Source organism: Lethenteron reissneri, chromosome 8 (assembly GCF_015708825.2).
Source record: "Lethenteron reissneri isolate LAM-NWPU_2019-01 chromosome 8, ASM1570882v1, whole genome shotgun sequence".
Classification (NCBI taxonomy): Eukaryota; Metazoa; Chordata; class Hyperoartia; order Petromyzontiformes; family Petromyzontidae; genus Lethenteron; species Lethenteron reissneri.
In genome coordinates this window covers 13,010,153-13,037,220 of record NC_083786.1, presented here as the reverse complement: position 1 = coordinate 13,037,220, position 27,068 = coordinate 13,010,153, and the positions used below count along the sequence as shown (strand labels likewise).

The window sequence follows — 27,068 nt, the reverse complement described above, 5'->3', positions numbered from 1 at the left end:
AATGCCAGACAACATTCAGATCATTTACATTTGAATCAGGAGCAGCCACTTTGTGCGATAGTCATGGTGGTATTGTTTGTCTGTCTCTGCAGCCCTAAGTCGGTTATGTAAGTCCCTTAGTAATCAACAGAGGACATTGTTTTATGACCATTGAAACTTAATTTAATACGGATGCACTCAAAGGCAGAAAGATATGGCTCGTGTGAGAGTACGTCAACATAATGTTTATTTGGTGTATTTCATTGCACATCAATAGATGTGCTATAATTGTAGGTGCTGGTTTTAACCAGGCCTCGTGGCAGATGCATTTAATGAATCCAACCAGATCTGTGCATTTGTGGGAATCCCAAACCCGCTGGCTTGCGAGGCAGCCAGAAGATAGCAGCACACAACGGTGCAGTGTGATTGCCTTGTGGGATGTGGGCCCCGGTAAGAATAATTAAACGCCCCCCCCCCAACCTTTCCCTCCTGCCCCCCCCCCCTGTAGCTTGGGTCCCAAACAGCCACTGAGCAGGACCAGTACAGGGATTGATGAACCCATCTGTGCAGAACTTTCCAGTGTTATCCTCTTAAATGCCTCTATTCAGTTACCCTGCTATCAGAGAAGGTTTCTTCCACATGCTTGTTCCCACAACAATATGTATTTATACCCCTTCATTTATTTTTTGTTACAAACTAACCATGAGCCTAGAACCTAACCGTAACTAATGTTCACCGGTGTGAACACATTAAGTATTTGTACGTAATTAAAGAGTGAAATGTAATTTTAATAAATGGCCTTTAAATAAATATTTGACGGGAATTTCAAAACGCACACCTGTTGTTTACACAAATGACAGACAATCTCTCGCACTGCGAGCCGTCTGCTGTGAAATAATAAGATCACGATCTGACCTTGCCTCAAGCAAGCCCCTCTGCTTTTTCCAGGATTTGAATTTAATCGTCTGATTTTTTTTCATCAGCAAACCTTCAAATAAATTTTCATTTTATTACATCTCCCAATAAAATAGAATACAAATGTATAAAGTGGATATCACAAGGTAATGCGCGAAGCAGTCATCTCACATGTACGCAATCGAATGGAATTTCTAGTTTGACAAGGATGACCACACAAGCACGGCATTTTCGGAAATATCGGCCATTCGATCCTTCGCTCGGCTAACAAGCTGGTGCATTCATTTATAAGACATTCACACGGGGCTAACATACACAATGCTCTCTGGCAATCATTCACGACACCGATATGTCATCATCAGCCATGATCAATCCACTGCTGGATGAAGGCCTTCCCAAGCAACCACCATCTCTCATATCGTGTGATGCAACACTCCACCGAGCTATTGCACACGAGCTGATTTCTTTGCTCCATCTCCCTGCAGACGTTCCCTACGCAGCCACCCGTGCTCATCGGAGCTCCCGCTGGACAACTCTCCGCTGTGTTTCCCAGGCTGTGCCGCGTGCTGTGGTCAGCATGACGTCCGACGTTTCGCTCCACATGCTGGGAGCCACTTTAGGAACTGAATTCAAGGAACTGAAGAAGTGAAGAAGCAATCGGCATGTAGAGCCATGGAGTGAAACGTTGGACATCATGCCGAGCAAGCAGCACGACCCGAAAAACCAGCAGAGAACTACAGATTCTCTGACTGGCCCAACACATGATAGGCGGTGGCTTTAAACACCTTTCACAGTGAAGGACTCGAGTCGTTATCAAGCGTGACCAGGTGTTCAGGATGATTACATCTCTGCTTCCCTCGGGCAGTGTCCACGTGAGAGTCTCACACTGTGTTAGCAATCTCCACAGAGGCCTCTCAACAATAGGTCCCGTTCCCCTTGCTTCATTAACCTTTCACACGGCAGTTAAGGTGTGGGTAGCATGTTTGGAAGGGTTTTATGCATTATGCAGTCTAAGACTATAGCGCCCACTGTGGGGAAGGGGGGATGGGGGAGGGGGCTCTTGAGATCTCCCGTGGTAAATGCTGATGGGGCCACCACAGCCATTGACCTGTTTGGCACTGTTACCACTTTCACTTGAAAAATAAAAAAATTGATTTTAGGATTGCCTCTTAGTTGATCTGGCTTAGTGACACTGGGGAGCCCTGCTCAGGCACCATGTACCAGAAAAGATGCACATTTTTTTTACTCACAGACAAAATACAGAACAATTATTCAGCCACTGCGTGTCACAGAAAATGCAGCCCACAGCGTAAGACTGCCACCGCCTATCATGTTCGCAGAAATAAAAGTTAATTATCAGTCCTGCAATGGCATTCTCACGCCACTGCTCGTGCAAGGGGCTGCCCTAGAGGGAGCTCCAGCGAGCCCATCTGGAGGGTGTCGTGGCCCATACACACTTGGAAGACGTGGGAGTCCCCAGACTCATTAATTATCATTGTTAATTATCATTGTTAATTATCATTGTTCTCATCTTGCCCTCAGTATTGTCGTGTTTACCATGGGTAAAGGCCATCTCTGCTCGCAGGTAACGCTGGGTATATTTATACAAGATACGAGCAATGGCTTGTAGAATATATAACGTGTACATAGCTGTAGGTGTTGAGTCACTGTATCACCTGGCGTGATCTGTAAACAGGGATTACTTTTGCACATTCAGTGACAGCCTTTGTATCCTTGTGCATGCACATATACTGAGCTTAGAGGTGCACGGAATTTTCACGTTTGTGGTGGCAATTTTCCATTAGCCTCTGGTCCAGGCATGCCAGGGCATATTATATGTAGGCGTGTGTGTGTTTTTACAATGATATTCTCATCTTATTTTTTTAATAGATTGACTGCTCTAGCTAAGGGAAGAAAGGAACAATGAAATGATGTGCCGTGTTCAGGACAACAGTGAAATAGAGTCCAATACCAGTGAGTGTACTGCACTGCATGCTTGTGCATTATGCATATACACGGAGAGGCGCTTTATTTTACTACTCAATATGACGTGTTAATATTGAGTGTTTTCAATACGACAGTTTCTGTCCCATGACCTGCCCTTCAACTCAAATGACCCACTCTCTAAATCTTTCATCACCATTATCCCCTCTCTCTTTAACCCTTGATGACACATTCTCAAGCTACAACCCCATACTCTTATTAGGACATTATTACAATTTCCAGCCTGCAAGATTTCCCTGCAGCCTAATGCTAATGTAATGTCCTAATTGCTAGAGCAGTGACAAAGCGGTGAGCGCACGGTGATGTGAACCCGGCGACCCCCGCATTTGATTCGTGGTGACGGTTAACATCAGTGGCAGGTGATCTCTGAACCAGCCCTGAGGTCCCCTTTTACCAACCCCCAAACTGAAGTATGGATAAACAAGGCCAGTGAGTGACATGGTGTGGGAAGGCCTTCATCGTTCAGCAGTGGATTGACCTCGGGCTGCACTTGATTAGAGTGCGGCGTGGGAAGTTGCCCGCTGCTCGGGTGAGCCTGCTTCCCCGCGTGACCTCTCCACCAGTGTTGAAGCAGCTAAGTGCTCATATATTACCACTGCCAAACCGCGATTCCCTTTCCGATCATCATGTTAAAAAAGGCAACGGTGCAGCCCTGCAATTACTTGCTAATGCCACTGCAGGCAGAAGGGCCTCCGCTAGAGGGAACTCTAGAGAACCCTGATAGAAGGCATTTGGCCTACTCTTCCACGCTGCTCAGACATCTTGGTAGAGGTGGGAGTATCCACACTTTAATCCCCCACACACGACCATCCGGTCGGCTAACTGTGGTGTACCTAATTTATACTGCTGCATGGACAGAGGTGGGATGGATTTAAACTGCTGCTCGGGGAGAATGAACCGCTGAGCACTGGATTGCACCAAGATTTTCTTCTTTTTGAGTCATCCATGCTGGGAATACTGCAAGTCTTCCCAAAGAATTAACAATCCTGGCATTTTTCAGTTGATTAGCAGTATTCTAATATACAGCTTCACACAATGCATGACACGTAGTGCTCCCTCTTCTGGTATTGTGAGATATTTACTTCTTCCCATGATGTGTCCCGGTTACTTGTACCTCAGGAGATGGAAAACCTATGCTGCTGCTGCTGCTGAATTTTGGAGATGGCATGGGTCCAGAATGCTGTCCCCTTGCTCGCTGCCAATGTTCAGGCCCCCACAGTCTCCCTCCACTGGCAGCTGTTGCCCAAGTGTTGTTTAGCCATAACAACAACAACCGCCATTCACCACTAAGTGGCGGTGACATCACCACAGCGCTTGTGACAGGCTGTATTCACGTTGAGGCCACGTGAAGTGTCTAACACCCACTGGCAGGAGGTCAGAGGGCAGACCCAGGTGCTAGTGCCCCCTACTGTGCTAACTTGCTCTGTTTGAGCCGCCCGGTGCTCCGCTCATTGTTGTGAGCATCGCTCCTCTGCCCTCCGTTGTTATTGGAGGGCGACTGCCTCAAACTGCCCAGTAACGTCCTTCACGAGTCTCCTCCTTCACAGAGGCTTGCCGATGACTGGTACCTCTGGTACCAGTCATCGGCAAGTCCACTCAGCTCTACATTCTCTTGTACCACATCACTGCATCGCTTCTCTAGCCCGTGCCGTGCCCATTTAGCAACCTCTATTCCGCCGAACAAAAGCTGTTTCGGCATGCGGTGGCTGGGCATGCGGGCTACATGACCCAGCGAACGCAGCCTTGTCTGCTGGAGGAGCTCACCGATGGGACTTTGTCCAAATCTTTGTCCAGACTTTGCCACACACTTCCCTCTGCTTCCACTGTTTCTCCCCTTTTGTCCCTTGATTTCTGTACAGTCCTGAAACGCGGTAGCATTTAGACAATTACATGATCATTATTATAGTGTTTGTGTATTTTTGCACGTAAAATATTGTTTTAATTTCATCCACTAATTTCGGTGAGGATTATCGACCTGTCGTCTTCAGCCACATTATTCATCACAAAATCATAGCCAAAGGTTCCTAGAAAATATTTAATTGCACCGAAATAAATTTTTTTAGCAGGTACAAATCCCGTGTGCTCACAAGTGAAATGGGCCCTTCTTGTATGATTGTGGCATATTACACCGTGAGCATGGAAGTCAGTAAACTAATCGAATGCAAGACAGCTTGCCGGAAACAGGAGCTTTCGCAATAGGAAATGGCTATCAAGTAACCAATTCATTTGGTTTTGCTCAATGATTCAGAGGAAAACAAACTTTGGGCAGTGGAAGTAGCGCTGAGTAAAGATCGAGGACAACTGACTTGGTAGACATTGCAGATGGTCCCATAGCTATAGCAAGTATTTTATCTACTGCACGTCGGATTCCTCCAGTATAAATATATATTGTGATTCGGACTCTGAATAATGTAAAATCATGCACATGTAATGCTAAATGATAAACAAATAAATACAACTGCGGGATAGGTGGCACAAAGGTTCACATATTGTGCCATGAACTTGACGACCTGAGTTTGACTCCTGGTGATATCTGAACTAGTCCTGGGAATGCTCCCATCAACAAACCCGGAACGTGGTAGAGACTCGGGCAGCCTCCAGGGCCGGCACGGCGTGTGGGCGGCGGCCTTCGCCAAGCAGCATGTGAACTATGGGGCTGTGATTCTCCATTCACTTTATGATTCGTTACGGTGACCGTATCCATACCACCTGGGCGATGCAGGGCTTTTCGTTTCTCGCCTGTCCTTGGAGAAGGAATACAGAACCATATTGTACCTTCCAGGCCAGCAATAACCGTTATTTCACAAGATAAAGTTGCCTCCATTAATAGAGCTTCTTGCAATGATGTTCCTTTCCGTCCAGAGAGACAGAGCAACTCAATTGCAGCTGTCAGATCAGCTTGCGCAAGTAATGCAAAGAGTCCCGTGCTCTCTTATGCCTGATGTGAAAACTGTCGCTACACACAAGAGATAATGTGATTGTTTTTTCCACACTCTATAACACCATCCCGTCTTTTACTAGATCTTGTTAAAATGAAATAAAAACACTCTTATCTCATCGTAAGGATTTGTTGGCTGGCAGTGCGGCGAGATTAACGTGTTCACAGAAGGACTGTGTTTAGCTGTCGTCTGGTAGTAGAGTCGGCATTTCCTCGAGCTGCCTCATACTCTCAAATCGCTGCACTTCAATACATCAACATTTCCCATGGTCTGGGAAAGTGAATGCAATATATGATATCAGATTACTGCAGCACCACATGGACAGAGATTCTTCAGGTTCATTGAAGCACTGATTAGATTTGGCATATCTGAGTGATCGGATGCATTTTTTAAAATATATAATATATACTGAATTGTCACAAACTGCCCCCCACCTCTTCCGATACATCTGGTCACCACTGAAAGAGTGGTGCACGTACCCGAAGCAAGGGGCTCTGTAGCGCTCCCTCTAGTGGAGGCCCTTCCACCAGCAGTGGCATGGGCAAGTACTTGCAGGGCTGAACCTCTACTTTTTAAAGAACACATAGGCATCAGCCAGTGTGCATTTAGTTGTGCATACATTATTTATTGTGGAGCTTGTGTTTGGCTGCGATTTTATTTATATATTTACTATTGTTTTGTCTGTCCCTATTGCTGATACACCACTGCCTTCAGGGCCATGATACGGCTGTGAATTTAAGATTGTTTACAGTCATGGTGTTCACAGTGTGGCTGACATGCAAAACTAATTTTTTAAACTTGCAAGTGTAAAACTTTATCTTCTCCCCTCCACATAAATGTACATTCGCGTCCGTCATAGTAACAAGGCTTGGTGGTGAAGAGTCATGAAATAGTGGCAGGGCTAACATGCACAACTACTGCAATGATTCACAATTAGTTTATCTTGCGTTAGATCATCATGTAGGTATAATGCCAATGTTTAACTATATCCCTCTACCACATGACAAAGACAATCCAATCAAGTTGTCACGTGGACACGTGGATGCCAATTAATTTGATTTATTAGCAAAATCGGAATATCTTCGATGGTCAGAGTACAGGTTCCTTTGGAAGTAACACAATGGACTCTAGATGAAGCCTTGCATTTCCAGACACAGCATTCACTGGGCTGCTCACAAGAAGGTCTAGTTGATATTACAGCCTCTAGTGCCAAGCGGCACCCTTCTACCTACTGCCAGATCCTGCAGCAGGAGATGCATGACCTTCAATATCTGCCCTAACAGTGTCTCACCATCTGGTCTTAGGTCTTCCCCTGGGTCGACAGATTCATGGAGACCGTTGTAATCTGCACTCTGTAGATCCATTTTGGAGGAATACAGTGATCTCCAAATAGGACGTGCACTTGCAGAGAGACAAATCACCGTGCTGGTCACAGCAATCTGGAATTGCACCTTTTATAAGCCCTACGAGTGAACAACATCACAGGGCTGATTCATGCCTTGGTAAAAAAGTCGAGGAGGAATGCCTCCATCACAGATGGAAACTGCAGAGGGGGATGGGGCATTCTGCAGCTATTCTGGGGCTAAAGAAAGGGCAATAAATCAATGCTGCTTGCATGAGCTGCAGGAAAGGAGTTTCTTCTATAATTAGGTGTAAGTCATTCTAAAACAGCTCGTCAGAATTCAATGGATTTTTACTGTAATAAAATATCACCATAGGGATGGAGTCATGCATCCATAATTAACTTGGCCACTTACTCAAGTATAACGCATTAATAAATAAATAGCAACTACTTCAAAGGACAATGAATTCTGGAAAGCAAAATACAGAAACCAGGGACCACAAGCCCGCAGGTGAAACGTCTTCATTTGCCAGAGGAACCGGAAACTCAGATTAATCGTGTAAAACTTCCCAAACCCGTGCCCCGGGTCAGAAACAGTTTGTGTGCGTCATGCGACGAAACCGCATGGACCATGCCAAATTCACACTGGGAGGGAGGCTGTGAAGGAATACTTTTATTTCTTTCATAACTTCCTGCCAAGACACAAATCCAGTGAAGTGTGTTTCAAGTGTTGTCTTGAGACCATTTACAGAAGCGATATACGTCTCAAAGTTCCAGTATAAGGCAGCAAGGTTGTGCATTGTGGTTGGATTCCAGCAACAATTTAAAAAGTATGTATATTTATATGTTTAGGTGTGATAACATTTTTAAAGTAAATGCACACCTAAAAATAGTGACACACACAAACTGGAATATTGAAACAGAAACTACACAAAGGCGTTATGTCTTATAGATACCCCACTAAATTATAGTGTCATTGAGTAAACATTTAAATATTTAAACACACTCCTCATGCCGTTTGTCTAAAATAGCCAGTTGGATTTGCATCCAACATTGAATGATGCGTAAAGTTGAAGTCATTAGAAACAAGGTCATTATACATTATTGGGTATCTATACATAGCTCAGCCTGGATATATGTCAATCGATTGAGATTAATGTGCCGCTTTGCCAATATACAAACATGAATCGAGCTTCGTAGGAACATACAAACAAAACAGACAACCTTACAGTATGAGACAATCTAGGTGTGGGAATTAAAAAAAATTTGGATCAAACATTTAAATGTCCTGACAGCAATCACACAACCGATATTGCTGCATGCTGTTTGTTCACGCACAACGGCCTTATTCAACATAAACACTCGATACAAGGGAAAACATCTTTTCACATTACGCTCAACAGGAACGAAAAGGATAAAGGACCTCAATGTGCTTAAGTCTGCTTGAGAATGAAATGGAAATCTGCCAAATTATTATTATTTAATTAGTATCATTATGATAATTGTATACACAGAAAAGCCCCACTGAGTCTCCTGACACTTTGAGGAGTGGCTCCTGCCAATGTAGTTTTTTTCAGTCGATGGCAATAATTGCGATGTACATTCCAATTGAATAATTTTGCGTGTGATTTTTTGTTATTTGGCAAATTTGGACCATGACGCTCAGGCACGCACTGACCCCCTCCTCTTGTGAATGACATAAAGGGATACACTGTGAAGTGGAGAGCGCATATCTAGAAGATTATGAATCCTGCAGTATTGGACTGTGAACCTGAAACACGTGAATTTGTATTGCTGCACTTTTAGAGTAGTCATGCTACATCTGTGTTATACTATTTCATGAAAGTATATCAAAAGCACATGTAAAAAAACATTCAGAATTAAATATTAATTATCTCCAGAAGCAATTAATAGTTTTGGACTTTCTGCACATTTAGCTGTTATTAACAAATTCAGAACAGGAGAAAAAAATGAGATAAACTTGATGATCCACATTTATCGATTAAATTATGGAATATATTACCTACCAGTAAAGCAGTGTAAATCGATGTGTGCTTATAATATAAAAAAATTAGATCCATAATACGCAATGTATAATCTCATAAAGAGGACAATAAACACAACTAAGGGTAACGTGTTTTGCCAGATGTATCTGTGTTCTTGCCGGCGCGTAAACATTATACATCGGAGGTCAAGAAGGACCCCGTAATGAGGATACTCATTCCGTGTCAACAGAAGATGAGGCAGCCTCCCGCCTCATTATTAATGGACCTCTCACTAATATGGCATCGCCACTCGTTCACCTCAATTTGGAACATCAACGTCAAGCAGACCTTCACATTGCACCGATGGCAGCCACGGGGCATTTGGTTTGTATGATAATCGAGGCTTTAGAAAATAAATGCCTTTTAGCACATCTGGCATCTGCCCCCCCCCCAAGTCTGGGAAAGGTCAGCGCCATTGGTATGCGGTAGACGTGGGATCCGCAGACTTGAGCTCTCACTCTCCACCCTGACACACAGAGCCTGTAAACGCGACAAAGTGGTCACTGAACTTTGAAACGAGCGGCCTTTGTGCAACTTCTACTGTCGGTTTGAAAGGTGCGAGTGCGATTTTATTGGTATAAATATTAAAAGTAATGGCAAGATCAATTCCACCACAGAATCTGAGCCAAAAAGTCTGAGTGTTTTTGTCCTGCTCCAACGAGCGTGGAGGCTGTGCTCGTATCCATTGGAGAACCTGAGTCAGTAGTGGAAATGTCACGTTCCTATGGTAGGGACCTGTTAATCCTCGTAGCCATGACTGTTAACTTCAGACAGCGGCGGCGGTCTGATCAATGTGAATAAATTCGCAACCAGGTTTTGAACTCAGACCATCGGATTGTGAGTTGACCTCTGTATTAGTTCAGAGACTCGTGCATTTAAACACAATTCAGACACTTCAAAAACTTCTTAAAAAGAATATGTAGCCTCATTATTCCACCTTCGCCCAACAGTAAGACAGCTCCAGAATAACCTACATGTCATCTGCTGGGACTGACAAAATAATCCACCAGAAAATGTGGTCTATTATTCAAGCTTTTCAAATCGCCAAGACAAAATGATTACAGACCTGGCCATTTTGGGCTGATATGCACATCGACTCATAAACTCACATAGACTCCCATAGACTCAGATAGAGACTTCACATAATCACAATGACTCACAAAAATCTCACAGAATCAGACGGATTCCCTTAAAACAATGAACTCATACAGAGACCCACTGACTCACATAGAGATCCATAGCCTCACAATGATACATCGACTAACAAAAAACCCAGGGCTATGGCTGCAAACACAGACAAGGTCTATGCTTAATAAGGAGGTATGCATTCCGATTTCACTGTGTTTTTTATTTATTTATTTCAAGTGTTAATTAACCAATTTATGTAAAGTTTAAAGTTTATTTTGTTTAACCAGGTGTGAACTCAAGAGACCAGGATAGAGAGTGACCTGCATCACCAAATTGACAAATGCAAAACAATCGAAATAAAGTACAGCCATGAAGTAAAGAGATATCAGCACAAAAAAACAAGTGGCTGCCATGGTGGTGAGATGTTAACTACCTCGCCTGGTGTACCGAAAGTCGTGGGTTCGATCCTGACCCTGATGCGTGTTTATTTGGAGTTTGGATGTTCTCCCCGTGATCGCATGGAATTTTCTCCGGGTCTTTCAGTTTTTCCCTCCACATTTAGAATCTTATGTGCATTTAGAGCATTTAGCTGCTATACATTTCCACGTGATAAGCCACTTTGTTTAGCTGTCATTTGTGGCCAGGTCGCTTCTGAGAAAGAGCTATGTAGCTCAGTGAGCCTTACATGGTAAAGTGAAACAAAAGTTGAGTTTAAAAAATAGTTTCAGTGAGTAGCGACTGTGAAGCCAAACAAATCGAGCGGGTACCTCCTCTTTGGTCTTGCGGGAGAGCACACGCAGCCAGTCCCCAATCATGCTGAGGATGGCGGCGAAGTAGGCCAGGCCAACGAGGATCCAGAACCAGACGAGCGGCTTGTACCACTCCTTGTACTGCATCTGCAAGTTCCCACCTGGCCATCGTGCAATATCACACGCACAAATGCAGACACACAACGATGAGACTCCCCAGCTCCCAAGTCAACCTAAAGGGCTGTTGGCAGAAGCACTGTGGGGGAAGGGTTAGGCGATAGAATGAGCAGGGAAATACATAACATGGCTGTGGAGCCGAAACTAAACCAAACTTTTTATTTTACCGGATAAGGCTCACTGAGCTATAAATTATTTTTCAGAAGCGACCTGGCCACAAATTATAGCTCAACGAATTGCCTTATCACATGGAAATGTATATCAGCCAAATACTCTAAATGCATCTTTCTAAATGCGGCGGTAAAAACTGGAGGACCCGGAGATAAATCCACGCGACTACGGGAAAAACATGCAAACTCCAATAATACAGGCATCAGGGTCAGAATCGCATCCACGACCTCCTGCATACCAGGCGAGGTACTTAACATCTCGTCACTGTGGCACCCCAGCCAGCATCATACAAAACAAAGCAGCCTGACATTGACCATATCATGGAATTAGTTTTAAGTGAATTGATCGACACCATTCTGCACATTGGTAGAAAGTTTCTGCTCCTGGGAAATATTTTTGTTCATCCCCATTGGTGGTTGTGCTCTAACCCTGCTCCTAACCCCAAACGCCATGGGACACGCTGGCTGTGAAGAACGAACAACGGTGGAATGGGTGAGTAATTTGTGCAAAATCTGCCCCATGTGAATTTCATTCCTCAAAGAACAGCAGCCAACATAGCCACATTAAACAGGTCCAAGTGTTAAGGCGATAGATATATGCTGCATGTGATGGATTTCATCCTTTTGTAGGCAGTTACAATCAGGATGCTACTGCAAACGCAACATGGAAATGCCAGTACCCCAAGTAAAGAGTTAATGTTTTAGAAAAATATTTATCGTGGAATCATGCACGCTACTTAACTTACTCTTCGTAAATATTTATTTAAATACGCTTAGTTATTTCCCATTCTTTTTAATGGACTCCAAAGACACACACGACCAGTAAGTTTTACAGCCAGGAATTTTACGTGGACGGTGACCATGGCATTGCATAAGTTTTCCTTCAGTTTGTACATACCACCGTCTCGGTTTCTACGGCAATGCTGTGCAGCTCTCCGATGCGCTTTCTGGTTGTATACCCGGTGTTGTTCGGTAACAACTCGAACACACATCAGAGAACTATGTTATGTAGATATGTTTACTCTGGAAAATAAAAACACAATGATTCGTTTTACATACCATCGTTCATGCAAATTGCATCTCACAATCGCTGAGGAACCGCAGATACGAGCTGGAAGGCTGCCAGATGGTGGGCCAGCGCCAACAAAAGCTCTGCAGTTCTCTCGATATTAAGATGTTTTCAGCCACTTAGCGAGTGTCTATTATACACGTGGGAGGAAACTGCCGTAGCACTCGGAGAAACCCCGTGCGTTAGAGGGGGAAACAATCAATCCCATCAAAGACGAGATAGATGATGTCAGTCCACACTCTGCTACACTGCATTCTGCTTGTAAGCCAGGGTGTTGACTATAAACAACTGAGCTATGGAGCTATTTCTCAGAAGCGACCTGACCACAAATGATAGCTCAACGAAGTGGCGCATCATGCGGAAGTGTATGGCAGCCAAATACTCTAAACTCGCGAAGTTGGGAGTTTCACAAGATTTGTCATTTTTCAGATCCACCAACTCTCGCTTCCTCCACAATGCTGGATCACAGGCCCCGTGACTAGTCACCACCACCCAGATGGAATCGTTATATATACATGCAAGTCTCGTGAATGTTTCTATAAAAATGCAATATTTACACATTCTCGAAGACATCTTACAATATAACTCGAAAAACAAGTTCACCTTATTGGGTTAACAGTGACTTTGGATATTAGTACAAATTTTTATATTTTAGGCAGGAAATTAGCTTTCAAATTTAGAATGTTTTTCTGGGGGGGACACCCCCAGACCCCCTGGAAGATTTGGATCCCCCCAATGTTGGCTCCATGGCTACGGCCTTGATAAAAAATGATAAAGTTGACAAAAAATAGATGCACAGTTACTTTAACACTCTCACTCGCATCACACACATTGTAAAATTATGAAAATAGTCAGCGTAATCCAAACAAAAACAATGCGTATTTCGTATGACAACAAAATGCCATATTACTCTCACTTTTTCATAACTTAAAGTAAAGCACGTGCAGAGGAGTACTGTGAGTAGCCAATGAGGGATGAGCGTAAGGAAGGCCGAGTGGATGGAGAGCTATGGAGGCCAAGGATGACGGAACGTCACGAGCCACGGAGGGGAAAGCACTTTCCAGAAAGTGGGCGGGGCCGAGCTAAGGGGGAGGAATTACCGAGAGGGTTCCTAAGGGGGACCACGTGAGGGACACGTGGTCGTCGTGGGGAGCCAGGGTGAGGATGGCTGGAAGAGGTCTCTCTCCTCGTCGCGGGGCGGTGTTGGCCGATTCCCCGCCCCGGGGAGAGGGGTGAGAGGGCCGGGGGTAGTTGAAGAGATCCCGATGTATATAGTTATCCCAGGTCCAAGTGAAGGACAGAGTGCATCTACACTGGTGTGAGTGTAGGATTCAGTGTGAGGGCATGTATTAATAAACGGCTGCCAGCCCTTATAGAATTCCCCGTCTCCGCGTGGTTGGACTGCACTACACATGCATCATGGGCATTCAAAATGACCTGGGTGTTGAGGATTATTGAGCGCAAGTCATTGGTTAGATGGATGGACGACCACCACGCACAAACAGGTTGCTATAGGCTGCTATGGGACTGCGTGGTTAGCAGCAGAGGGTGGTGCAGCAAAATACAACGTTGTACTGTACTTCTGTGATCCTGTGGATAAGGTGCCAACCTTCACTGACCCACACTGACCAGCATGTGCAGTATGTGGGGAGGCACAGCATGGGGAGGCCCTTATCCAGCAGTGTTTGACAAATGTGCTGGGCACGAACGTCGGTTAAACAGCAATCAATAGAGAAATCTTTGCTGAAACACGAACAAAGTGACGGCATTAGCGTTCGTGTCATTGTCAATAGATTTTACATCAAACTGAATCCTGTAACAGAAAGCTTCCTGTCCAAGCAAGTGGCAGGTTAGTTTTGGCAGCCACACATAAGTCAATCCACACCACTCGTCTGTCAATGGTATAATATGCTAAGTCCCTAGAGTGTAACATGCTGATGCCAGAGATCTGAATAGGTTTCAAATTACAATGCACAACACAATACAAATAGCATTTGTCAATTTTTTATGGTTCACATATGTTTTGCTTCCAATTAATTTTACACATTTGACGACTCTGTTGACGACTCTGTGGATGACTGTTGACGACTCTGTTGCGGTAGAGTTTTGTAATGGTTCTTGCATAATGCTGCACGACTAAGTGGTGTGCGTATCATTTTCCATCCTGTGCCGTCACAGAAATTACGTTTAAAAAGTTGAGACATCTCAGTTGGTGGAGTGGTTGTCAGGCTCCCCAATAATACCGCCATGAGTTCAACCTGGAGTCAATGTAAATTCAGCCTCGCCTTCCAATTACAGCCCTTCATTGTAACCACTACCATCATCATCGTAACCACTTCATTGTAACTACATTGGAACCACTACCACCATCATCATCATAGTCTATAATCCACAATCAACAACAGGATGGCCGGTTGGTTCAGTGGTTAATGCACTGTGCTGTGAAATTGATAGACCTGTGTTCGATTCCCAGCCATGGCTACCATAAGTGGCGAGTGATATTTGAACCGGTCATGAGCCCACTGTCCCTTCATCAACCTGCACTGAGCAGCACAGTGAAGTATGATAATAAAAGAAAGAAACCCCCAAGTCCACACATGTACTAATGGATCGCAATGATGATTGACGATTATTTTAAAAAAGCTCGTGTGTTTCACGATGGTCATCACAATATGGCCATCACATTAGCATAACAAGTATTTACCTGGGATCCAGAACATTCACTCGCCAGGCGGATGGCTGAGGCCATGTGCTCACGTGCCACGAATACAACACACTTGGGCAGGGATTTTAATGGTAACACAGTCAGTCTCGGACTGGAAAGAGATCTCATGAACCCTTTTGTCCCAAACACAACCACTCGGATAAAACAATATTAACACTGGAACAAGCAGATCAAAGAAACTATGATAAATATGCACATAGAGAAAAACACAATTAATATGAATAAAAGTGATAATGCAATACAGATAACAACTGTGTAAGGAACATGTGTCTGAGATCAAGCAATCAAGTGGATGTTAGTGGTTTAGAGCGACCCTTGTGCTAAGTCATGCAACCTCTTCCATGTGCATTACTACGGTGGTGCAGCGGCTCGCGCGTCACACCCGAAGAACCCAGCAACCTGAGTTTGATTCCTGGCCAAAGCTCTACCAAGTGACGGGTGATATCTAAACGGGTCCTGCACCACCGTTCACCATCCCGCACTGACCAGTGAGATGAAGTATGGTCAAACACCCCCATGACCGACATGGAGTGAGGAGGCCTTCATCCAGCAATGAGTTGACAAAGAAGTTCTCACGCGTACAATTATCTTTATTACGTTTTCAACTATAAAAACGTTATGATGATTATTTTGAATTGCTTTGTACATTTGTTTTTTGTTCGTTTCATGCCTGAATCTAGACACTACAGCGAAGGTTAGTACGAATGCTGTGCGGTGCCATTTTACATAGGGCATTCATTGAGAGTTCTCTTATTACTCACTCGTTAAATAATGTAGTCAACTTTAATTCGCAAGCGTGGCTTAACAGTACACAGTGAGACCGTACCATTATCTTAACACCTGTGGCAATCAGCAGATAGATATTTAAACAAGTTGTGCATGTGCATGCATTGCAACATGCATTTGTCCCTGGAATTATCTATGAGTACAGAAGTCGACGGGGAGTCGTCAGGGGCAGAATGCGTTTTGCGTCTTTACTTCCAGTGTTTTTTGTTCTGGTTTGTGTCTGAAAGTTTTTTCGCGTTGCTTTGATCAATTTCACCAGATTTTATTTATAGGTAAAGTTCCAGCAGCGAGACAACTTTATACTGCAGTTTCAATCACTTTAACAAGCGTTTCGATGCCCCCACCTCCCCCATACCCAATATAGACGGCTGGGCAGGACAGTCAATTCATGAATGCCCTTCATCCTTAATTGCAAAGCACCAAAAATGGCGGGAAATTGATCACTTTCATTCAACTAATGAGAACACAGGCGAGTTTGAAACAAACGTGATTAGCAGACGTAGGGAGGATGGAGAGACAAGAGAATCCAGGCAATTTATGGGAAATCTATGTCAACAACAGCTCCGATTTTCAAACTGCGGTATGTATTTCCTCCCTACATCACTGCACTTCAATTTTGTGGTGTTGATTTAAAACACACAGCAACGGTTATTCAATTGTATAAGTTTAGCTCGCCGAGCGTAACCGAGTAAGGCATTCGATTTAACAACACTCTTTCCTAGTCCTGTGTGGCACTTGTGTGATGTATTGCACTCAACCAAGCTGATTCTGGCAACAATTATGTGCGGGTCACTTCTTCCCAATCAGTGTCGGGCGATCTTTAGTGCCAGCAAATATTTGAACCTGAAATAATGATGATGGGGTGGGGCTGCGGTGCAGTGGTCCTCACTTTGCACTCTGAAATCAGTGATCCGAGTTTGATTCCTGGCCACAGCTGACATCAGTGGCGAGTGATAACTCAAACGGTCCTGGATGCTTCTTCCACCCCCTTCCCCAACCCACACTGACTCTCACGGTGAAATATGGTCAAACAACGCCCAAGACCAACACGGTCCAGGGAGGCTTTCCTCATGCACGCAGACTAACAAAAGGGGTTGTAAGTTATATTGATGATATCCCATATAAGGGCATCGTCATGGTCAAAACCAAAGTGTCTTCCATCTCAAACAAGCAATGAGGTGGAACTGATAAATGTAAAAACTCAAGTTATACATTTGTCACGTGCATGGTTTCTAGACATTCAGAGGCGCAGGAAACCACAGACAAGTGACGGGCAGCCAGAACCCGTGACAACAATTGGCCAAGCTGTGGACCGACATTTTGTGTGCGTGTTTAATTTGATGCCCTTCCCCCGCACCTCCGATTAGCACGGTTGGCTACGTGCGGTGCGAAACAAGTTCAACACGCGCACGTTCACACAATATTTGGCCAACTCCATTAATGTGGGAGGAATTTAGAGCACCTGGAGGGGAACACACTCTATCCCACACAGATAGAGCAGATCCAGTTCATAGTACGCCACGTCAGTGGTGTGGCAGGTCAGTGTCCGCAGGCAGGGAGTTTCGCTAAATTTGTATCATCCGCCAACCCTCACCACCGCAATGCTGGATGATTAAAGACATGCGTCAGAGCATTTTGCACTGCACACACTTTAGGGGTTTTAAATGGAAAATGCTACCCAAGCAATCCTGGAAGCTGTACTAAATAAATGATTGATAACATTTGTACGTGCTATCAAATGTAATACAGCACACTTACACACTGTAATTTGGAAGAAAAAATATATTCCCAAACCATCGTATGTAATAGAAATATCAACCTACCTGCAAACCTTGACAGAGTTAAAATGGTAACTAGAAGCTGGAGCAATTGATTTGATTAAAAAATACTCCTTGTAGTGGAATAATTTAACCCATGTCACAGCGATCCAAAGGGGCCATTTTTCATAAAAACAAGAAGGAAATGTAATGTTCTCACAGTGCAGAGGAAATTACTGTGAACGGTAGGTTCTATCATATGGCAAGGCTTTCTAAGCAATAAACACACACAACGTACTTTGCGCTGTGTAAACTAGAAAGAACACTTGTTACTTGCCTGTTTTTGTTGTTGCTGTTGTTGTATTTACTCAAGAACACATCAGAATGTTTGGTGCAGGAAATAATATGCTACAGTGTGGTAGAAGTACAAAAATAATACATGAAGAGATGTTGATGACTTGGGTAGGCCTTCATTCAGCAGTGGATAGAGTGTGGCTGGCAATAATAATAAGGATGATGATGACTAAACACATTGAAGCATTTACTCTGACTGCTTGATGAATACATAAATACATTTACATTATTATTACATCTGATCACTTCAACTCTGCAAATAAACAAATGACCTCAAATGCACCAACAACTCATTGGATGCTACAATATCAGCAGAAGGCAGTACAGCAAAAATGTCTGTACTGTATCATGCTCCATCATCTATGCCACCAGCCTTGACCAGCGTCGTGAAGTATGCTCAAATAACCCCCAAGACCCACATGGTATGGGGAGGTACTTTCAATTTGCACAGTTGACTACATATGGTGTAAAGGAAATTCAACATGCATACAGACTCGAGAGGCATTAAGCAGTCTGCAGACATTCAACGACCAAACATTTCATTATTCTCCGGCACTTTCATTGCACACTCCTTAAAGTGTTCTATTTAATTTAATAAGGTTGTGGCTCATGCTGCAAGTCACATTTATTTAGACCATAAGGGTTCTATTTTAAGAGCATATTTGAAAACCAACCTCTATTTGATGAGTTTGGGGTTTCTGGAGAAAAGGTTGTGGAACACATGTTTCATGTTCTATTGGTTAACGTGGTAATGCCCACTTTGAAAGCGATTTAGGTAAATTGGTCATTTCCCACAAATTCTGAGCTCTTGGTGGGCAATTTAAAACTATGGTCGAACAAGACTGAGTTCAGTGGCGGGCACACTGACCGCAAGACCACCCAGGCACCAAAGAGAGAGATGGGAAATTCTCACTTTCTGTCCATGACCCAATAACCCAGAATGCACCCAATCTCAGCATATCTCAGAAGCCAAGCAGGACGTAACCTGAATATTTAATCTGACCGTCACTGATCAGCGTGGTGAGGTATGATCCAATCACGCTCACAACTTGCTCAACATGAGGAGGCCCTCATCCAGCAGTGGACTGACAGAGGACTGTGCATATAAACATGAGTGCCTACTTCGTTAACCCTAAACGTATGAAATTATTTAAATTTGGCTCCCAAACAATTGTACAATAACATTGGAAATTTTTTAATAATTATTTTCGCTGACTATTAATACTGCACCTCCCATGCAGTACACTTTGAGGCACCCTGGCGGTGGCTGCACCTGTGTAGCACAAGGTCAACCAGGTCAACACAAGGTCAACAAGGTCAACACTAGGTCACCACAGCGCTGGCCAGCAAAGCGGGAATTGGTCTGTAAGTAGGGAGATGATGCTGCGAAGTGGTTACACGCCAGCATATGTGCCCCTACCCTCTTTCGAATAACGTCACCTGATCTTCAATAACGTGACGTGATCTTTAACAACGTGACGTGACCTTTAACAACTTCATGTGATCTTTAACAACGCAAAATCATTCTTAATGTCACGTGATCTTTAATAACGTCCACTGTAAAGCAGACGGCGAGCGTATTTTATGGCGGCCACCACCACCACCACACCCGCAGCGTTAACCAAGCGTGGCCGGTGGAATGGAACCGCGAACACCTCCGGCAACGAGCGCGAGCCGTGCCACCCGCCAGGTCGCGTCCATGCTCTCACCCGCCACGTAGTCCCCAAAGCCGATGGTGGTGAGGGTGACCACCACAAAGTAAATGGCTTCGAGTGTCGTCCAGCCCTCCACGTGCATGAAGATCACGGTGGGGATGACCACGAAGAAGAGGCAGCCGGCCAGCAGAAATAGCACCGTTGATATGACGCGGAACTTGGTCTGGCTCAGGTGCTTGTGCTGCGCCGTGCAGCAATGGGGGTGGGGGTGGAGACACACACAGAGAGATCATGAACAGAGATAGGCGGAGCACTACCATTACAGTGATGTGGCGTGGTGGTAATTACAACCACTACTACAACGAGCTATAAACGGAACGATAAATACAATGCCTGGTAAGTGCGATCTACAGGGTTAGGCCGTGCGTTGTGCGTTTCTTCTCTCAAGATTTTCCCACCACGCACCACGGCTGTGGCCATTTTCAGGAGGCATAATTTCCAACTGCTGAAGATCCCTGCAGTGCTGAAAAACAAAGCAAGAAGCAATGGTGCAGCCCTCATCTCTAGAGAAGTCTGCACAGAACAATGACCATAGACCGTATCCTAAACCACTGCCCCAAGCGATCGTTCAATGGAGAAACGAAGGAGCAAAACACAGGATCTACAAATGTCATCAACGGATGTAAATATCCCAATAGGTATTTGACTTTTTACGCGAGAAGAACGATGATCTGCTCACTTCCTGCAACGGTATATGGAAGAGAAAACATCGCCGTCTTCATCGACGCGGTGTTCCTCTTCCACCGTCTCGCTTGCGAGAATTATAATCGGCCCTCCATTTGCCCCAAGTGTCAAGGAGTTCGAAACATTTTCATAAAACGATCACGCTTGGCGATGTTTCGCGACATTCCATATCGATTGTTGTCATTTGGGAGGATGCGTTATAAAACACGTGACAAATGTCTTCACGTTGGCGTGCCCTGTACGAATTCCCAACAAATGGAACACACCATTAACATCACGGTTTTCATGAATTTTTTACTTCGGAAAACGATTGTGTAACTATGTAAGCTATTTAGATTTTTAACAAGTAAGGCCCACTGAGCTACACAGCTCTTTTTCAGAAGCGACCTGGTGACAGATTGCAGCACAACGAAGGTGGCTCATGAAGATGTAGAGCAGCCGGACGCATCTTGCCACCACGGTGCCCCGCTCATCAGCAGTGCACTCATCAGCAGTGCGCTCATCAGCAGTGCACTCATCAGCAGTGCGCTCATCAGCAGTGCGCTCATCAGCAGTGCGCTCATCAGCAGTGCGCTCATCAGCAGTGCGGTCATCAGCAGTGCGCTCATCAGCAGTGCACTCATTAGCAGTGCACTCATCAGGCTCACGATGATGCCTGTGCGAGTGGCTAGCACCGTGCAGCGTTTTCAGAATTTCAAATTCCCATTGTCGACTGTGGCTAAAACAGTTAATTGAATGACTGATCGCATGCCTTTAAATTCACATTAATTCTAATGACCACACCTGCTTATAGAAACCTAAAAATCCCTCACCAGATTGCCAGTTTGGGACATCTCGTGTTGGACAGATGTCTGTAGCTTCTGAGGGCTTAACAATCCCTCTCCTCCCTGCTTATCCTCCCTTACCAGGCTTTATCCACTGCAAGAGGTAGATTTAGTTGTTGTACTTTCCCATAAGTCTGCACTTTGCGCTGTTATATAAAGTAAAGGTGCAGTCCTGCAATTCCTTGCTCACTCCACTGCTGGCAGAACGGCATCCACTCGAGGCAGCTTTAGAGAGGCCCTCTATCGGGCATAAGGTATGTGGCCTAGTCTTCCACAATGGCCAACTGTCGAGTAAGCTGTGAGAGTAACCACACTTGCATCTCACTGCACGCAATCTGCAGAATAACTAACTGCAGTGAACCTAATTATATTCCAATTATACTGCTGGATGGACAGATGCAGGGGGATTTTAAACATTTGCCCGGTTCTTCAGCTGCCACACGACAATATGAATTTATTTTAAAAAATGTATGATAAGATGCGTTTAGAGTTTCATTAGTATGTGTTCAAGGTTCTGAAAAAGGAGAGGCATCTTGAACGGTCAAAACTCGTTTTAAACACCATCTATTTATATTTAAAAATCACTTTCATTATTTGCACCGGAAGACCTGGAACGTGATTTTTTTTTGGAAAATACAAAACTCAACTGCCCAACAACAACAACAGCACGTTTAGAGCGCTAATTGTTACCAGACAGTGGAAGGAAACGTATAAATAATAGTGGCCACCCTGTGCGCTGTTAGAATGTTAAGTAGAGCGGTAATTTGGTAATTTGGCTAAGGTGTCTTGGATTGTCTGGAATGCACAATGGAATACTGCCCGAGGTTTGAACGTCTATGACACCAATTTATAACCAGTTTATATATAGCTTGGCTTGAGCACAAATATTGATTCCAATCTACAAATAGCATCATCCCAGTGCTATGTAATTTTGTTGTTGCTTTTAACTTTGAAGGTACATCTATTTGCAAAGTGCTGTTATTCGGTAATGTGTATTACTGGCTGTCTATGGTTACATGGCTTATTCAAATTCCCTTTAGCAAAGACCATGAGGAATTTAAATACTGATCTCGTATAATCTTCTTCAATGTGCCCAACACGTATCATTTTAAAACAGAACAGTAGAGGCCTTTTTTTGTTTCACACTGTGGAATGTAAATTAAGCTGCCATGAATGACACTCCTTTGACTTTATACCCACAGGGATATTTGCAAAAATAACTTTTTTATTTGATAGCGGCTGGCTGGTAAAATGTGCCAAAAAAGTCCAGATTAACACAATTTCCCAAACCATGCATACAAAATGTAGAAAAGTTGAGGAAAACAACAACAAGACAGCCCTAATTATACACAAAGTCCCCTTTCGCCTGAATAAACCAATTTTCAAATTTTTTCATGATTTTTTTTTACCAACAAAGTTTTTTCTTTTATAAATAATGCCAGCTGAAATTCACACTCAATTTGAATAATACCAATGTTGCTGTGTTGGAAATTTGTTATTCCACATTGTCAATGCCTATTGTTGTTCATGTTCTTTTAATCTGTATTCATGTTTTCAGAAGTATTTTCAAAAAAAATAATAGTACTAAAAATGCATTTGATGAAAGTGCCATGTTTTCAATATTATTGCAAATATTCAGTCTTGTAAATGCGAGAGACATATCCTCCATAAACTGAACAAAACTCATATTGTACCCACGAAGTGTTCCAAGATTATACAGTGACACAAGGAGATTTTTACGGACACTGTGTGACTCTAACATATCACTGCAAACACTTGCACACAACAACCCGACTCTTGCCATATGCCAAAGTAGGTCAAGAGTACGAGCGTACGACAAGATCCTGCAAATTACTCGACTGGGATTACACGGAGCGACATCGTCCCCCGAGTGAGAAAATCTGACAGAACCCTCCTTGAGAAAAATAGTCTCGAGACTCGTTGAGACTTTCATGGTATGGCGATGAAAAATTATTATAATCGAGCATTATCTGCACACCCACTAAAGATCTCGATAGTCACCCACCAGCAACTTGCTTCAAAGTTGCCGAGACCATTTTGTGAAGCTCCGACGAGGAACGCCACCTTACAGCAGTAGCGGCTTTTGGCTGCTGGCCATCGAACAAAGATGGTCACCGCATCGTGTGCTTTCACATGCGCTTCTGCGGCCGTCTGGAACGCTCTTCCTTCCGATATTAGGAAGCCACTGGAGCTATCTATATTGAAAACTAATTTCTGAAGAACTACTTTTTGTGTTCAGTTTGTTGTCGTTCCACAGCACCCCCGATTATCACGGTTGGTTACATACGGCGCGAAAGAAGTTCAACACACGTACGTATTGACATACGCAGAAGAGATGCGGGGAAGTTTACCGAGTGGACATTGAGGTGAGAATAAGAGCCCCAGAGGAGAGCCGATGCTGGAGCCTCGCGGCTCCGCACCCCTCGGCCACAGCGCACGTTTACATGTACACATGCCAACATTATATGATTTGCTCTGTCGGTTTGAGAAGGCATCTTCAACCACACAAATTTGGCCAGATCATTGTGTGACCGAAAGCAAAAATCTATCAGGAAGCAGTGGAACTTGTATCGAAAATCCGTCCACTCCAGCGATTCCCTAGAAATATCTCTGAAATTCACTCCACATCTGCTGAAGAAGCTCGACTGGATATCAAAACTTAAAACGTCATCAGTATATTGTGCTGAAAAAATAACTGCACTGTAACGTGTGCATATACAGCACCCACTGCCATTATCTTACAGCAAGAAGTGACACGCAGATGTTTTAATGCCCTAATTAACTGAAATAACTATGATACACTGTATTCATGATTGCGTGCTTAATTCGGAATTAAAATGGATCCAATTTTTACAAAAAAATCTGATTACATTTTTTTACAGTAAATACATTAGTGCAATATAGATCCTCCAGTATCAATACATATTCTGATTCTGTTTTATAGATCCTTAAGTAAAACAATCCAAGGCAGTCTCCATGGCAGATTAAAATATATGTACGCCATGTTGAATTACAATGGTATCTCGTTGGATTCCTCTTGGAAGCATTATAGTTTATTTATTCTTAACAGAATAAATACACGTTATTATATTTGTACACAAGTTCGACATCTCATTATGAATTAATTTTACAGTAATAGGTAAAGGTGCAACCCTGCAATTACTTGATCACGCCACTGCTGACAGAAGGACCTCCACTGGAGGTACTCGCACACTTTGTGCCGCGTGAACAGAGGCTAGGAGATTCTGGAACACTTTTCCTTCTGATGTTAGGAAGCCACTGGAGATAAGCAATGTACATACGTACATTTGCATAATTGTTTAAATTGCCACACCGAGAGATTGAAGCAATGGTCTCTGGATTGCAATCCCACTGTACCCATAATTGTCAACACGCATCTTAAACACAATAACAAATAACATAAACACAATAACACAAACACAATAACGTAATAACATAAACACAATGACATAAAGCCATAAACCCCCCGCCCCCCCCCCTAAAACAATTTGCCAGCTGTAAAAAAACCATGCCCCCCGTTAACTGTTTTTCAAGCCACTGCACGATCAACTTATAAAGTATGAGACATGTGCTCTCGTGCCTCCTAATGCATTCATTCAGCTCCCAGGAGAATATTAAGTACATCCCAGTGCATTACATCTGGAGTCTATTGGCTTATTGACGCGTACTTTGTATTGCTCAGCACGCTTATCCTGCTTGTGCAAGAAACCCGGTGGGTGGCGGAACTGAAGATGAGCGTGTTGGGGCAAGAGAGTGCAGTGACTTTCCTAAAAAAGACGATATTGTACTCGCCCATATGGCAATTAAAATATGGTGCAACGTCAAAGCATGAATTCTAATACATTCTATTTCGGAATTATATGAATAAGTGCCTATGTCAGAATGTTCTATTTTGGTGACGTGTATTTATGTTGAGGTCATCAGCACATCACGTGTGTGGAAGGATGAGGCTACTCACTTTAAACGTTTATTGAGAACTTGACACTTTGTTAAAATCGTGGAATATATTCCCATATCCATGTATACTTATAAGAGTATAACCAAATCCTGTCATTTAGCACAGGCTGACAAAAAGTGTCCAAGGCAAATAAATGCTGCCATGGATTAGAGGAGGTAGGTGACTAGTGTAGGTATGTGATTCGAGGAGGTAGGTGATTAGAGGAGGTAGGTGACTAGAGGAGGTAGGTGATTAGAGGAGGTAGATGAGTATAGGAGGTAGGTGACTAGAGGAGGTAGGTGACTAGAGGAGGTAGGTGACTAGAGGAGGTAGGTGACTAGAGGAGGTAGGTGACTAGTGTAGGTAGGTGACTAGAGGAGGTAGGTGACTAGAGGAGGTAGGTGACTAGAGGAGGTAGGTGATTCGAGGAGGTAGGTGACTAGAGGAGGTAGGTGACTAGAGGAGGTAGGTGACTAGAGGAGGTAGGTGACTAGAGGAGGTAGGTGACTAGAGGAGGTAAGTGACTAGTGTAGGTAGGTGACTAGAGGAGGTAGGTGACTAGCGGAGGTAGGTGACTAGAGGAGGTAGGTGATTCGAGGAGGTAGGTGACTAGAGGAGGTAGGTGACTAGAGGAGGTAGGTGACTAGTGTAGGTAGGTGACTAGAGGAGGTAGGTGACTAGAGGAGGTAGGTGACTAGAGGAGGTAGGTGACTAGAGGAGGTAGGTGACTAGTGTAGGTAGGTGACTAGAGGAGGTAGGTGACTATAGGAGGTATGTGACTAGAGGAGGTAGGTGACTATAGGAGGTAGGTGACTAGTGTAGGTAGGTGACTAGAGGAGGTAGGTGACTAGAGGAGGTAGGTGACTAGTGTAGGTAGGTGACTAGAGGAGGTAGGTGACTAGAGGAGGTAGGTGACTAGAGGAGGTAGGTGACTAGAGGAGGTAGGTGACTAGAGGAGGTAGGTGACTAGTGTAGGTAGGTGACTAGAGGAGGTAGGTGACTAGAGGAGGTAGGTGACTAGAAGAGGTATGTGACTAGAGGAGGTAGGTGACTAGAGGAGGTAGGTGAGTAGAGGAGGTAGGTGACTAGTGTAGGTAGGTGACTAGAGGAGGTAGGTGACTAGTGTAGGTAGGTGACTAGAGGAGGTAGATGACTAGTGTAGGTAGGTGACTAGAGGAGGTAGGTGACTAGAGGAGGTAGGTGACTAGAGGAGGTAGGTGACTAGTGTAGGTAGGTGACTAGAGGAGGTAGATGACTAGTGTAGGTAGGTGACTAGAGGAGGTAGGTGACTAGTGTAGGTAGGTGACTAGAGGAGGTAGGTGACTAGAGGAGGTAGATGACTAGAGGAGGTAGGTGACTAGAGGAGGTAGGTGACTAGTGTAGGTAGGTGACTAGAGGAGGTAGGTGACTAGAGGAGGTAGGTGACTAGAGGAGGTAGGTGACTAGAGGAGGTAGGTGACTAGAGGAGGTATGTGACTAGAGGAGGTAGGTGACTAGAGGAGGTAGGTGACTAGAGGAGGTAGGTGACTAGAGGAGGTAAGTGACTAGAGGAGGTAGGTGACTAGAGGAGGTAGGTGACTAGAGGAGGTAGGTGACTAGAGGAGGTAGGTGACTAGAGGAGGTAGGTGACTAGAGGAGGTAGGTGACTAGTGTAGGTAGGTGACTAGAGGAGGTAGATGACTAGAGGAGGTAGGTGACTAGAGGAGGTAGGTGACTAGAGGAGGTAG

At 44.1% G+C, this 27,068-nt stretch overlaps 1 protein-coding gene across 1 annotated transcript in view; it reads right to left on the bottom strand.

Moving 5' to 3' along the window:
- LOC133339274 (potassium channel subfamily K member 2-like) overlaps window positions 1-27,068 on the bottom strand; it is a 141,364-nt gene that overhangs the window by 40,245 nt on the left and 74,051 nt on the right. Inside the window, 2 exon segments of the mRNA XM_061547413.1 lie at window positions 11,120-11,262; window positions 19,849-20,035. Of these exon segments, the coding sequence (XP_061403397.1) occupies window positions 11,120-11,262; window positions 19,849-20,035 (330 nt within the window).